Source organism: Ochotona curzoniae, unplaced genomic scaffold (assembly GCF_017591425.1).
Source record: "Ochotona curzoniae isolate NIBS_2020 unplaced genomic scaffold, NIBS_Ocur_1.0 contig_883, whole genome shotgun sequence".
In the NCBI taxonomy this organism is placed as follows: domain Eukaryota; kingdom Metazoa; phylum Chordata; class Mammalia; order Lagomorpha; family Ochotonidae; genus Ochotona; species Ochotona curzoniae.
Genome location: NW_024466599.1, coordinates 20,585,460 through 20,601,407, shown reverse-complemented (window position 1 = coordinate 20,601,407; position 15,948 = coordinate 20,585,460). Strand labels below are relative to the sequence as shown.

At 42.3% G+C, this 15,948-nt stretch overlaps 1 protein-coding gene across 1 annotated transcript in view; it reads left to right on the top strand.

Annotated features, from left to right (window-relative positions):
* The window catches only part of ALK (ALK receptor tyrosine kinase), a 667,016-nt gene that overhangs the window by 364,151 nt on the left and 286,917 nt on the right, over positions 1-15,948 (top strand). The window contains exon 4 of the mRNA XM_040993973.1: positions 11,828-12,029. Coding sequence (XP_040849907.1) covers positions 11,828-12,029 — 202 coding nt within the window. The remainder of the gene's footprint in view (positions 1-11,827; positions 12,030-15,948) is intronic.

Below are 15,948 nucleotides of genomic sequence, written 5' to 3'. Positions count from 1 at the left end.
ATCTGCAGAGCAGTGTTGTCCAGTAAAATATAATATGAGCCCAAAATGTTATTTAGGATTTTCTAGAAACCAGCTGAACAAAAGGCAAGAAAGAATCAGTTGAAATTAATTTTAGCAATATATTTTATTTTTCCCAGTATACCCAAATTTGTCATCTGATGTATAACCAAGATAAAATTATTAATTAAATACTATATAGCACAATATTTTTTTCTTTACTGAATCTTTAGAGTCCAGTGTGTGTATTTTATACCAATAGCACATGTTAATATTTAGGCTAAATTTTTCGTAGGCTAAAAAGAGCAGATATTTAATGTAGAGACTAAACATTTGATCTGTATCATAAAATCTGTAGTTTAAAAATTAGATTCATACATTGTTCCAAACATATTTTGCAAATACCTGCATCCAGAATCATGTTAATTATTTAAGCTAATTAAAATTATGTAAAACCAAAAAGCCCAGTCCCTCTAGCACATCAGCCACATTTCAGGCATTCATGGGCCACACGTGGCTAGTGGTTGCCACCACAACCCCGGGTGAGAGCAGCTGTTTCGGATGTTGTGAGACTGTGTGGAAGGATTATATAAATCATAAAATGTTCTCAAAATAGATTACATCTCCTCCCAAAGTCACACAGCTAGTGAGAGGTGGCTCAGGGATTAGACTGATCCAGTGTAATTTCTACATACAGACATTGGAAATTTGAACAAAACTAACCTTGAGCCTGGATTTCATTTTTTTTTTAAACTGTGATCCATAGTTAGAAATGCATTTCACAGAACAGTACAGGGTGCAGCAGTTGTTATTTCCCAAAGGACTGTTACAATGAAGATATTTGTGAATTTCATTCTGTTTCTTCCTCCTGTTGATCTCACCTCTTCCCCTCTTCCTCCTCCGCCTTTTTCTTAATGCCGATTGTGACCCACTAAACTGATTTCATGGTTCATTCATGGGCTATACACTACAATCTATAGAGAACACCAATCTCAAGAGTCCAAATTTCTGAGCATTTACAAGAAAATGGACCTATTTTGTGTGGCAAATAACAGCCCTCTGTAGCCACCAGGCAGTTCGAACAGGAACATCCTCCCCACTATATAGAATGGTGATGCTGTTTCTGGCACAATCCGAGGGAATAAGTGACACCCATTTTTTTTTTTTCTTCGTATCATCTGTTTACCCACTCACCAAATGTCTGTTGGAGGACACTGTCAGCCTGGTGGTCAGCTCTAGTCAGCCAGCCCAGACAGAATCCCTGCACTCTGCATGTCAGTTACAGAACAACACAGGCCTCTCCTCACCAAGGCACAGCCAGACAAGGATCTCAGGTGTGCTGGGTTTCCCCTGGCCAGAACACCACAGGTGGGACAACGTCAGCACTGGAGTAGGTATCTGATAAGGTCACCAGTGACTCAGCTCTTAGTATGTTTCTGTTCTATATGCTCAAACTCATCACTTCATGGGCATAAAACAGTTACCTCACTACCTCACCACCATGTTCCCAGAAAGCAGAAGAAGAAAAAAAACAAACAACAACAAACCAGCAAAGGATTATGAGATAAAGCACAGGGTGGCCAGTTAAATGTGTTTCAGGCTGCTAACAGATAACACTTTTTAATTTTAAGCATATACCATGCAATATTTGAGAACTAAAAATTGTTTATTGTTGATCTAAAACTCACATTTCGCTAGGTATCAGTAGGGAATAATTATGCTTATATTTCACCGACCAGAGCTGTATCCCATGGTTGCTGGGTTATTTGTTTCTGCAAGGAAGGCTGGGTAAGTCATGTTATTACTATATTTTCATTTCTAGTCAGAGCAAAGCACAATAGGTATAATTATGGTTAAGTATGCTAGGGGACTTCACAGTGTTCACAGAAAAACAAAATGGAAAAGATAGGTGTGTTTTTATGGCAAAATTGATGAATTCCAAACAGTCTTTTCATAAGGTATTTTTCATGAACTTTATAATAATATTTTTTTTCCAATGGGCAGAGTTACTGAAAGAGATCTTCCATCTGCTGGTTTGTTCCCCAAGTGTAAGCTTAGCTTATTATGCCACGGCACCAGAACCTTTAGTAAACTTGTTGAATACTTTCTGTGTGCTTTACATTTAAACTCAGTAAAATTAACAAACAGAAAAACAAACAAACAAAATCAGTCCTTCTGTTGAATTAGCCACAATTCAGGTATTCATTGGTCAGTGGTTGCTACTACTACCCCTGGTGAGAACAGCTGTTTGGGTTGTTGTGAGACTCTATGCACGTACCAAAACATCACAGTTTACCCCACAAATATGTACGAGACTTTTGTATCAGTTAAAAATAAAACAAAACAGAAAAAAAAATATAGAAGGGCAAGAGAAAAGGAAGTTGAACAGGAGCTGAGTGAGCCAATTCTCCTTTGGCCTTTTGTATAGATGGTAAAGGGAATTTCGATTTTCACTTATGGTTAGTGGAAAGCTACTGAAGAGTCTAAATGAAAGAGAGGAAATAAATAGTTCCAGCTGATGTATGTGTGCTGTTTGTGGGGAGGTGGTAAACAGAAGTAAAGGACCAGTTAGAAGACCACACCTTGCTAGAGCTGTGGAGAACTCAGCCATGTCTTAGCCCCATGCAGCCATGTGACCCATCTGTATGATGATTTCCATTTTTGATCTCTGGTGCCTATACAACTCCCCTAGAGTGACATTCAAGTGACACATGGTGATGCTTCCCCAGCCTGGGCTATGAACATTTGCCCCTGTTGTCCCTCCTTTAGCTGTGGGGTTTCTGACAGCCTCAGTGTTTGGAACACCGGAATTAATTAAACTGAGGTTCCGTGAGACTGTTGTGAGGAAACTGGTGAAAATCTCTTTAAAATTTTGTAATTAAAGAAAATCAATGAGAACCAAAATACAAGTAGTAAAGCCTGCTACCTCTTGGCCAAAAAAAAAAAAAATAAATAAAAATTAAAATTTACAAATAAACCAGATTTTCATATCCTGACATCTGGGACTTAAAGCAAAAAATTGAACAATCTGATTCTGGGTCTAAGAACCTGGGTGGAAAAGGGAAGACTTGGTTTTATGCTAGTCTTTCTCTGATATGGATTCTGTTCCATGGAAGGCACAGTGGACCTCAAACTTCCTTCCTTCCTCATGTGGCAGATACCTTTATCTCTCCTTCCTCCCGTTTATTGTATCAGATCAATTGTTTCATTGCATTTTGTTCCCTTTCTCTGTCTTACCAAATCAAGCGCTTTGCTGTGAGGATTACCAAAATGGCCTCGTAGAGAGCAAAAAGGTTTCTCAGCACTTTGGTTCTGTTTCCTTCTATTCATTTCCTTTGCCTTTATTATCTTTTTTTTTTTCTGCTGACACCCTAGAATGCACCTGCAGTATATAGAAATTATTGGTTTTCTCCCTCTTTCCTAGATGAAATCTTTGCAATTTTAAAAGCGACCTATGTTTCTCCCTTAGAGAAGGTTTATTCTTTTTAACAAGGTCAGAGATCCAAAAGAGGTGTATGCATATTTACAGCATCACATATGTTAATGTACATAAAGGTATGTCCACCTGTCTAAATATGCACACACATACACAGAGACATGGACTCATTTGCTGCACATGCTCAAGCACAGATGTTTATTATCATTTCTAGGGGATTTTTGCTCCATTGACATGAACCTGAGAGGTTGCTTTGCATTTTCAACATGCAGAAGTTCCTAACCTTTGCAAAGGCACTGCTACTTCAACGCTGCAAGTGAGCTTATTGTGTTAAGTTTAATAATAATTTCCAGAAAAAAATAAACTTCTTCTCTCTCCCTCCGTGAACACACTTCACTTTTCTAATCATTTGATCTCAATAACCGATACCATTGCCTTTCCAAGTGCTTCCCAGTAAAGATGCAAAAAAGAAATCCATTCAAGCCCAGTGCTGGAGGGTAGCAGAACTAATTTCAAATAGGTGACATCAAGACGGAATGATGCCGTAAAAATGCACGAGGGCCAGGCAGTAAGCAGCCAGCTACCGCAGAAGTCAGTCATCTCCCTTCACTCCTCTGGAGGAAAGGTGGGCCAAATGACTTCTAGATGTTCAAAGTAGCATGCTCTGTTAACGTGCCAGTGGGGATGATCGCACCCATTTCTCCTTCATTTTAAATTCTGCTCTAAGACCTGAGTTGAAGCTACATGGTGTAATAGAATTTCAATTTGAAAAATAAGCAATAGGAATCTCCTTCAGCAATTGCAGTTTTATTTGGCTCATTCATAAAAGCAAGCGAACTGAAGAGAGCCTCTAATATCATCCCTTGCCTTTGTGGGGCCACCCCAAACACTTAAGAGCGATTTCACAAAGAAGGCCCATCTGTTTGGGTCCTGTCAGCCTCAGACCTACCTTAGTCTGCAGTCTCCTGATGGTCAAATGAGCTTGACAGCTTGAGAATCTGCAGCTCAGCATCGGAGCTATGAGAATGCAGAGAAAGGATGTGACATGTGTGTCCAACAGGGGAACCAGAACACAGAGCATTTGGCCAAAAACTTCATTGGAACTTTCTGCAACAGACAGGTGGATACCAAATGTTCTGCTAGACAGGGAGCCTGGAAGGCTTCCTTCTAATCCCAGATCCTCCACTAATATAACAGTATGACCAAAGGCAAGTCCTATACTTCTCTATTGTTGGTTTTCTCTCCAGTATGACAAATGATTGAGCTGTGCAGCCACCATGTTTCTTTCTAGCTATGACAATTTCAAAGACACGAGTGCAGTAACCCATAGGAATCTTTCCAAACATAAGCATCTGCCACCAGGAGGCCAGGCATTAAGAAGAGGACAAATTGAAAGTTGGATATATAAAGAACAGTTTAGGATAAACATTTGGTGCAGCAGTAGGGATGCCACCTAGTACATGTGCATCCCATAGCACAGTACCTGGTGCAAGGCCTGGCTCCTCCCATTTCTTTTTAATTAAGATTTATTATATATATATCAAAGTCAGATATACAGAAAGGACGAGAGACAGAGTGGAAGATATTCCATCTATTGATTCACTCCCCAAGTGAGCTCAATGGCCTATCTCTGCTGATCCGAAGCCAGGAACCAGAAACTTCTTCCAGATCTCCCACATGGGTGCAGGGTCCCAAGTCCTTGGGCTGTCCTCGACTGCTTTCCCAGGCCACAAGCAGGGAGCTGGATGGGAAGCAGGGCTGCCAGGATTAGAACTGGTACCCCTATGGGATCCCAGCACATTCAAGGTGAGGATTTTAGCCACTAGGCCATTGCACTGGGCCCAACCTCTCACTTCCAATTCAGTTCCCATTAATGTACATCCTGGGAGGCACCACATATTGGCTTAAGTATGTATGCCTGCCATCAATATGGGTGACCCTATTTGAGTTCTAAGCTCTTGCTTTCAACCTGATCAGCCTTGGCCATTCTGGATGTTTGGAATGTTAATTAGTGGTTACAAATTTTTTCTCTGTCTGCATTTCAAATGAAGTGAACATAAATTTTACCACCCCCCCAGATATTTAAGAGATGATATAGGTAAGTATAAAAACAGATATAAGTAGATCTAGATAATGATGGTGGGGAGGATGGAGGTTTGTGAGGGGACATAAAGGTAGGTAAGGTGAGGGCAGCTAACTTGAAAGATAAATCTCTCAAAAAGATTCAAGACTGAGAATGACATGATAGGGAAGAGGCAGAGTTAAATTGTCAGAGAAATAATAAAGCAAGATTTAACTCAGGTAAGAGAGACATTATATGTTTTCTGATTGCAACAGACCAGCTAAATACCATGGATGAATTTCTTTATTGGCCCATACCCAAATAGATTATATTTCAGAAATTTAGAGTGTTTTGTTCCTAAAAGGGAACCAGATAAACTAAAAAGAAATGTCAAATAAAGTCAGCATCAGATTTGTCCTAAGTGTGGAGATACTATTTTCATAATTCCAAGATAAAAGTCCTAATCGATAAACCATTGGCAGAGAAGTTATCATTAAGTGTGAAGACAGACACAAGTATTTCAGATATAGAAAGCTTCACATGGAATTTCTGCTAACATGAAGAATCTTTACTAACATGAAGAATCCCCGTGAAAAGAAAAATTCAGCGTAGTAGCCATAGTGGAATCCCAGAAGGTAATTGGTAAAATTTAAATTCAAGAGAGGAAGTTTAGTGTCTTTGAGAGAAGAGAACAATTATTTCCAAGGAGTAAGTAAAGCGTAGGTGATGTGGTGTCAGAACACAGCCTGCAGGAAAGCTGGGACAGCGGAGGCCTGTGGGACCCTGCTGAAGTCCCCCACCCACGGTGCGCTCTTGCCGCCAGTGAGTCCTTGGATGTGCGTGCATGCTCTCCTTGAAGACAGGCGGACATCTGTGCTCTGTCTAATCAAGGACAGACAGGACTCTCTAGTCCCTGTCTCAATAACTCTTTGACTAAGTCATCTTGTTAGCTTCTTTGTACTCTCTTTTCTTAGACATGTCCTAATTCTTAGTTATGTTTGAACCATTGTTTCATGAAATGTATAAAAATTGAAACCCTGGAAATAAACTTTGTCAGTTGCCAAAAGAGAGCACTTCCACTCATTTCTTCATGTGCATGTCCTCCCCAGGAACCCGCAAGGTAAACTTGCAATGTGGTAAAGAAGTCAGACACATAATACATAAAGCCAATCAGAAATTCTGGAGAAAATCACCTGCACAAGTTGACTGATTCAAAATAAGAGAAAATTTTCAATTCCACACCTAAAAGTATTTCCTATCTTTCCATCTTACTTGAGAGATTGGGGAAGAGAAAGAGAAAGAGAGAATATCCCTCTCATCCTGTGGCAGGAAACATTCTCCTTGGAGCAAGGTGTATTAGAGAAGATTATAAATACAATCCTTATTTGTGTGGAAGTGAATAAAAAATATAGAGTCATCAGTTTGTGAAGGCCTATTGATTGGTTTTCAACATTCACTATCCAGCTATAAACAAAACTCAAAAAGACTTCATTTTTACACAACCTTGACAAGGTAAAGAAAAATCCAGCTGACCATGTAATATGGAAAAGAGGTACAAGGGAGGACAAAGAACTGACAGCCCCTGCTTACGGGGGGGGGAGAGGCCCCTGATATCTGAAGCCGATTTGGGAAAGAGCAAATGCACCATGGAATGTTCTGAAGGTGAGCAATCAAAGAGTGAAAGTTACTTGAAAAGTCAAGGTTTTGAAAAAATCAAGAATTTTTTCAATGTAAATTAAGGTCTGAAGTTGCTATAAACATGAATAACACTGTGATCATTTTTAGAGCTGTGAAGGCAGCTGAAAGAACTTAGTAATCCTTAAAATTGTTCTTTTCAGTGTGCAGGAGTTGGTCAAGGGGAGTAGAATTGGGAATTTTATTACGATTATTATTATTGTTATTCTAAGCTATCCTACGCAATTCGATTCCTTACCTTGCATGTGTATCACTTGGAGTTTTAAGTCCATTGAGTATCTGCCATGTGGCAGGCAGTGTGTTAAATACTAGGTGTTTAGACATGATACCAGCCTTAGAACAGAAGCAAACCAATGATGTTAGGCAACAGCCCTCCCTGGGGGAGAGGAGACAGCCGACAATCACAGTGTGCTTCTCTGCGGGAAAGTTCGCCGCGTGTTTGGACAATTGATTGGAACTGTTGATGCAGGATCCTCTGAGAGGTAAATTAGGAGAAGCGTTTAGGACTTGGGGACTTGGAGACCTGACTCAGTTCCCTCAGATAATAATATTCTAGGCAGGCAGATAGAATTACCGAAAGTCCGAAGCTGTAAGATTCCTTGGAGAGTCTGTATCCAATTCTTTTCATTTTATACACAAAGCAGACTTGGTAGTGGCAAAGCCAGAGCTCAGTCTCAGCCCCTGGATTCCACATTTAGTGCCAGATCAAAAGAACCGCAGTCTGAGACGTCCCCTCAGAGCAGACAACTGCCGTCTATCCCATGCCTGCCATAGGCTATCCACCAATCTGGCCAGTCCACGTCTGTTATTTAATTTCATCCCCAGTGCAGCCATATGAGGTTGGCTATACCCATTTCAGATTCGATTTAGGGTTTAAATAATTTGTCTAAGATTCCCAACTGCATGGCATCAGAGCCTGGATATGAAAGCGTCAGCTTGATGGCTAGGTTCATGACCCCTAATCTCTGGCTCAGAGTGTGAGCCCCAGGGGTGGGGATGAGAGCAGCACATCCTTACATTGGTGAGCAGAGGTAAAAAAATAACCAGCATTTCATGTGCAGTAACTGAGCATAACAACACTTTCTGATTGTGAGTGAAGTGTGATCCTGCCACTGCATCCCCAGGGCTCTTTGATCTGCTTCTCCACTACTCCCCCGTTGCCACACTGGGGTGAAGGTTTGTGTGCAGTGCACCAGGCAACCTTCTTAATTAGAGGGGACCCCAGGAGCCTTCACATAGCCCCAAGCTATTCAGAGCAAAATAAACAGGAAACAGAAAAGGAGAGGAGAGATAAATTCTCACTGACTTTAAAAGATTTATACTGACAATATCCCAAGGAGCTTATGAAATGTACCCCCCCGCTTTTTTGTTCTGGTATAGGAAAGCTGTTGATGAAGAGATATCCCTCAACCACAGAGTTTCATTGAGAGTGAAAATACTTTAAGCTCGCTCTCTTATTGATAGTCCAGTTGCACAAAATAAAATTCGTATAAACATCATCTCACATATTAGACCTGGAAAAATAATCCATCTTCCAGTCAGCCTTGAAAGAGTCACATTGTTGAGTTGAATTATGGGGATAGAATTTACATGCACTTCAACATCTGGGAAGCAGGAAGAGGGGCAAGAAAAACACCCAGCTCCCACACCCCAGCAACTTCAGCCTGCTTCCCGAGATTACTGTGGTGAGCATGCATGGACATGCCATCTTTCAGAGAAGAGAAGCGGGGATGTACTTACCTTCCTTTGGCCTGAATTCTTTTTCTCAGAGGCTCAAAGAAAAAGTGCTGATTTCAACTCGACTTTGTGCCAATTAGAAAACGTCATAGAGATGTCTGAGACCAGAGCATAGTTGCTGTTTCCAGTGTGTTAATTATCTCACCGGACAGGGGCCTGTTTCCTAACCCCAGACTGTACTCTTACAGAGTCTGAGGTACATCTCTAGCCACAGAGATACTTCCTGGACACTTACCCTCCCCAGAAAGACACACACTTCTCCAGAATTGGAAAACCGAATAATTCCCAGTCTACCTTCTGATGTGCCATTTCTTACAACTGTAAATTAACACCTTACATTTACATTTAGTCACAACCCTGCCCTAATGTGAACTGGTGGTGCAGGGTGAGGTGAAGTTGATACTGGTCCCTCTTTTTCCCCACCTTGCCAGATCCATCCTCCTGAAGCATCACCTTGTCCTTGCCATTATCTTGTTCACAATACTTGGCTTCCTATTACCTACAAAATGCAATTGGAGCAAACTGGTAGGAATGGTCCCAAGATCTGTCAGTCTTCTCCATGTAGCCTATTCTGTAAGCAAATATCTTTAAAAATTATTTTCATTTTCTTTGGTAAGCAGGCAGAGATCTTCCGTCTGTGGGTTCACTCCCCAGATGCCCACAACAGCTGGGTTGAGCTGGGCTGTTCCAAAGCCAAGAGTGTGTTATTTTATCCAGGTGTCCTACATGGATGGCAGGGGCCAAGTACTTGAGCCATTATTTGCTGCTTCCCAGGATACACATTGACAAAGCTGGATTTCAAGCAAAGTAGCTGGGATTTGAACTAGGTACTCCAAAATAGGATGATGGTGTTCTGAGCAGAGATTTATCTGCTGTGTCAAGTACTCACCCCAGTAAACCCAAATAGTTTGTCTTTCTGTTTTTCGGCTTCTCCTCAATGTTTCTTCCAGCTGATTTTGTCGATGTGTTTGTTTTTCTCTCCCTCTAAGACCTAGCTCAAAGATCTTCTTTATGAATCTGTGCACCTGGCCCTAACTTCTCCTTCTGGAGCTCTCCAAAGTGCTTTACCTGGTGTTTGATTACAGTGCTTGCAGATATTTCTTTTCCCTTTATTAGACCTGAGGTTCCTTGGAGGCCAGATGTGTGTCTGGTTCATGTTTGTGTGCCGAGGGCAGAGCCTATCAAAGTCTACATCTAATAAATGGACTTGAGAGCAGAAAGGAGTCAATAAATGGATCTGATTCAGTTCCTGTGTACCCTTCTTTCTCCTTCTGCTCTTTCAATTTCCTGAGTTATACAATCTTGTCCTAAGGTACCCTAAGCCATATACTGTATTTTAGATTAATAGACATCACAGTAGACTAATGAGAAACGTTAAAAAAAAAAACCAAACAAACAAAAACAGAGTATCATTTAGGAATCCAGAGAGCTGTGCTGACTTTCAAACCACATTTTGGTGAACTGGTCATTTCCCATCTGGCTGTCTAGTCATCTTCTCTAGGAAAATCAGGAATGAAATGGGAAAGATGAAAATGATGGATTGTATTAGATGATCTTCTGAATGATGAGCCTTTGGCTCTGCTCCCTCTTCTTTTCCCTGTACTCAGAATAAAAAGTTTCCCTCTCCCCACTATAAAATAGGGTCATAGTATAGTGGAGGATTTTAGGACACTTTTGAAGGACATGGATCATACTGAAACCCCATAGAAGGCTCATTCAACCCTCAGAGTGTTCAGTTTCTAAGACTGGTCCCATTTCACAGTCCAGCTCAAGAATAGCCCTGTTCTCACCCCATCTTGATTTTAATGGGAAGTCCTTGTAATTGCCTTTGGAGTGTTGCAAATGACAGGTTTCTGGTATAATACCTTCTCCTCAGAGGATGCTTTGCTTCCAGCAGAGATTCCTCTCTTTCATCTGCAGAATTCCTTATTGAAGGCTGCCAGTGCATTCTTCCCTTTGGTAAATTGGGTTATCTGCTTCAGGAGACCTTCAGAGTGATGAGTGGGGGGTTGGTTTAAGAAGGCTGAACACAGCAAGTCATTCCCACTGAGGACATTGGACTCTTGATGGACAGGTTTACAATGCAAAGAGAGCAACATGTAATGGATCAAAAGTTTGATGCAGAAGTGCAGCAAGTAAAATTAATGAATGTTAGGGAGCAGTTGGAACGATAAAATGGTGCTGTGGTTTTATGTTGATGGTAATACCCCTGAGTATAAACTTTGGACAGGTCATTTGGCCTGTGTGACTGGAATCAATGTTGGCTTGTCCCAGAAGAAAACTTTGCCACAAGCATGGTAACAAGGGGGGTTGGCAGGACTTTCTTTGTGGAGACCAGTTGTAAATTCACATGACTCATAAATTCAAGATCTCACATAGATCCGTGAAGATTATTGCATTCAGCCAGCCCCTCTTACTCTATTTGAAAGTGAGGTTTCTGAGACTTAAGAAAGTTAATTATTTGCCCAGAATCACTCAACCATTAGGCAAAGGAGTACATATCCTTTGAAAGACAAATTTTTATTGCTATTTATTAGATGAAAACATGAGATTGAAAACCATTATATTCAAGGACATGAACTAGTAAATAGGGGAGTTAATGTTAGGACCTTGTTCTACCTGCTTATAGAATCCATGTTGCGAGTCCCAGCACATATGCATGAAGTCATACTGTTTGTAAAGAAAACCCTGAGAGAGAAGAAAGTGGACTGGGTGTGCACAAAGAAGTCGAGAAGGGCCTGAGAGCATCCCTGACTTTGATACTGCTAGTTCTCCACAGAACTGCTTGACTTTGCAGGCCTGACTTTCATCCTGCTAGTTCCTCAAGTCCTGCCACAAAGCTACCGAGGTTCCTCCTGCCTGGTCACATCTGCAGGTTTATTGTCCCTCTGTCTTTGCAGGCTCCTTCCTCCTCCTCAACACCTCAGCCGAATCCAAGCACACCATCCTGAGCCCCTGGATGAGAAGCAGCAGTGAGCACTGCACACTGGCTGTCTCGGTACACAGGCACCTACAGCCCACAGGGAGGTATGTGGCCCAGCTGCTGCCCCACAATGAGCCTGGAAGAGAGATCCTCCTGGTGCCCACTCCAGGGAAGCATGGGTAAGTCCTTCCCATGTCCCAAGTTAATCTTGGAAAAAGATGACTACTTGGCTTTTGGCTGTGGATTTCTAGAGTCTGTGACATCTACTTAAAATTCACCGATATTCTCAGTGGAGACACCCAGATTGAACTCCTGCTGTTACCATTCCCTGATAACAGCATGAATGTTGACCTCCAGGTCCTTCTGAGTGCTGTCTATGGTCCTTCCAGTGGCCAGAGGATGTTTCAGCAAGTGTTAAAGATACTAAAATCCAGAGAGAGCTGAAGGCAGGATGGAAGACCAATGTTGGAAACTGAATTTTACTAGCAGAGGATGGGCAGGAAGAGAAAGCGCAGAACAATGTGACAACCTAAGTAGGTGGGGCAGGACTGTAAGATACCAAGGCAGAATTAATCAGGAGCGTTTAGACCACTGTCAATTCCATGCAGTCTGGAAAAGAACTTTATCCTGGAACTTGTGCAACACTAAAATCACACCACAGTGCCATTAATAATGAATCCTTTGAGTTTTCTGGAGCTACTCAGTTACTCGGTCATTCCTCAGGCCTCTGTAGAAAGTGACGCTGGAAAACATCCTTGAACTAGAGCATTTCTGTGCCTGTGCTTTTGCCCAGTTCCACAAATGAAAATACCATCACATGCCGCCAGCTCTGAGGGCCCCAGATCCAATCACTTTATAATTCATAAAGGAACCCTATTTTTTCTGACATCTTTGCAGGAGAAAGATCCAACCCTTTCTAGCTATGCTTGGACTTAACTTTCTTCTAAGAAAAATACCTTTTCATAGGGGTCTCACTAAATGATGAATGTTACTCAGAAGCTGTGGTACACTTGCCTATTATTTATCCAGTAAGACCAATTGGCACCATTGGTATTTGAGTCTCCTCTATACTGTCTTCTATTTAGTTATGCTAAAAGAACTATAAAAGCTGCTGCAATCCCAGAAAGAATAAAATCTTGGTGTTCACCAGGATGCTGGCCCCATACCTATACCCCATAGCAATCTTTGTCTATTAAATTTTTCTTTGCACTAGTTGGTATGGTTCCAACCACCAGATGCCTCTTGGCTGTACTGACCCAGAAATAGTGTTCAGTGTCTGGACTGCCTTCTGTTTGAGATGAGCTGGTGTCTGGTGCCTAACCTGCCTCCATCATAACCTTGCTTTCTAATGAGAGGTGTGTCTGTTTTCTCCCTGCATAGCCGAGTCAGAGACAACACTGCCTTGGGTATGACAAGTCATAGAATGTTACAAAAGATTTACCCTCCTTCATCTTCCTATGCTGATAACCCCCAAGTGAATTCTTATTTTAACAGTTGAGCACATTGAGGCTAAGAGAGAAAATGTGAATCTGGCATGGTAGAAACCGAAATGCAGCTCTCCTCTCCCCTTTCCTCAGTGGTGCTTATCCTAGAAAACCCCAAGCCTCTCAACAGAAACTTGGGAAAGAAGAAAAACAAGGTGGAAAAAAGGCCTTACAAAAATAGAGATGATTTAGATTATTTAGTGCCTCATAATCAATGGGTCCATGGTCTTGTGGTAGTAGTATTTTTAAGGGCAGCCCACCATTCTCCCATGTGACTGAAGCAAGAAGCCTGAGGCTGCATGGTGTGGGCAGGTTATGAGCTTCCCCTTGAGGCCACTATGATCTCTCTTCTCAAGGACCGCCCCACTGGTCAATGCATCCCCTTCCCAAAGTGACAACTCTTCACTTGCGAAGTCAGTCTTCCCTCTGCAGGGTGTGAGTTGAGACAAGAGAAAGGGAACATGATTATGTTGGGATAATGAAATGATTTGATGGCTTTGCCCGAGCTGCCCTGACATCTGTCTACCAGGGCTTTGCCTTGGTCCCAGGTTCCATGATTTCTAGGGTAAGTGAACATTCTCTCCTGGCCTTGGCTGAGCCATCTTGGAGTTGAGTGATGAGCAGTAGTGATTCCAGTTTTAAATTAAGGATGCATGGGAAAAGCTCCCCAACTCCAACAAGATCAATATAGTCAGGGTAGACGATGGCAGGTGAAGAAGAAATCAATAGACCATTCTATTGCATCGAGGCATTCTGCTCCCCTGGGCATCTTGGCAAGCAGTAAGACACAGGGCACTTTCCCAGCAAATCCAGGAGTTCTGGGTATATTTATGGAGTTAGGTCAAGGTTTTAAGTTTCAGTGTTATTGACACTGGGAGTAGAACAGTTCCTTTCTTGGGGGGAGTGTGGATGCTGTCCTGCATATCATATCCAGAATCCTATTCCACCAATGGGACACCAGTAGCAATCCCCCAGTTATGACAGGCAAGACTGTTTCTACAACATTACCAAACATCTCATAGGAGAGACATCAATCCTACTGAGAAGGTCTGAATTACATGGGGTTACTTTAAAGCTGGGAGGAACTATGGAATTTGCTCCAATCTCCTAGTTTACTGGCTTAGAAACTGAGGTTTGGGACTTCTGGGTAGGGGGCTCAGAACTTGCTCATTTTAGATAGGCCAGTGTCTTGAGTGTTACATTGAAGTGTGTCAATCACAGTATCGGGTCCTGGGTTTCAAAAGCATGCAAGGCATTTTCCCACCCTTGTGTGATGATGATTGCTGTCATTTACTCATTACTTCTTAGATGTACTTTCCATATACTGCTGTGCACTTCTCATGTATTTGCATGTTTAATGCTCACGACTTTTGTTCATGAGTTTCCTCATCTGTAAAATTCAAATAATCTGCTCAAGGTCACAGGTAGACAGGATCAGATGGTCAGAATTCAGCTGGCCTGACTTCAGATCCTATTTATCCACTGCTCTAAGATCTCTAAGATCTCAAGTAACTCACAGTAGTGCAGCAGGAAAAAAAAAACCAATCAGCAGCCCTAAATTGCCAATTCAACCAACCATCATTTATTAAGTAAAAAAAAAAAATCTGTTTTTAAGGACTGTAGAGATGCCAGGGCCCTAGAAGGACCAGTCTCTCTACCAAGATTGTTTCATGAATGAGTTCCGTGGCTTTAGGCAAATCCCAGTCCTTCTCAAGGTTCAGTTTCCTTATCTCTAAAATGGGAATGACACTGCTGGCCCTGCTCATGTGCTGCTCTGAGGTCCATGCAATAAAGGTCAGAGGGGTTTGCCTGCTGGCATACAAGACACATGTAAGAGGCCATATCTGAATATCCGGATCTTCTTTGCTCATATCTTGGGAATACAAACATTTGACTTCTACTTTGAGGTGACTGGGTCACTGCCAGTCCTAAGAATCCTTCAGATTGGAGATCCTCAGCAGTTGGCCTCTCTGAACACTCACTGTGTTTTGTGTCAGAGACACCCAGGGTACCACGGGGCTCAGAACAGTGAGGGGGGATACAGTGATATCCTGGTGATGCCTACAGATGATTACGAGCAAGGCTGGCTTCCTCTCATAACAGGAGATGGTGGCTTGGGGACCACTCTTTGGAAAATGACATTCAGTGTTGGGGTAGTAACAAGGGAGGAAGTTGTAATAATAATGCCAGCTGGGGAGAGCCTGACTCAGAGGAGTGGGATGAGGAATGACGAGTCAGATATCTCTAAGTCCCCCAGAAACACCCAGATGTGTCTATTGCGCCATGTGTGCTGTTTGCCACTTCACGTAAGAGCAGCAGCCTGCTTGCAGACAGTCGGAAGCAAGGGAAAGGCAGTCAGGGAATCCCAGCAGCTGCTCCCTTCCTGGTCACCCAGAGAACAGCAATGTGTAAGGTCTGATGAGTCACAGGGGGTCTCTGAGGATGTCTGGCTTTGCAGGAATTCCTGTGTCCCGTATGCTCATCAAGCCAATCAGAATAGCCCCGGGAGCAAGGAAGCAGAGAACCTGTGGTTGTCACACAGCCAGGACTGGCCAGCCAAAGAGTCAAGCAGGCATGGGACATCTCAGCTAAAAATGAATGGCTCTGAAGTCCC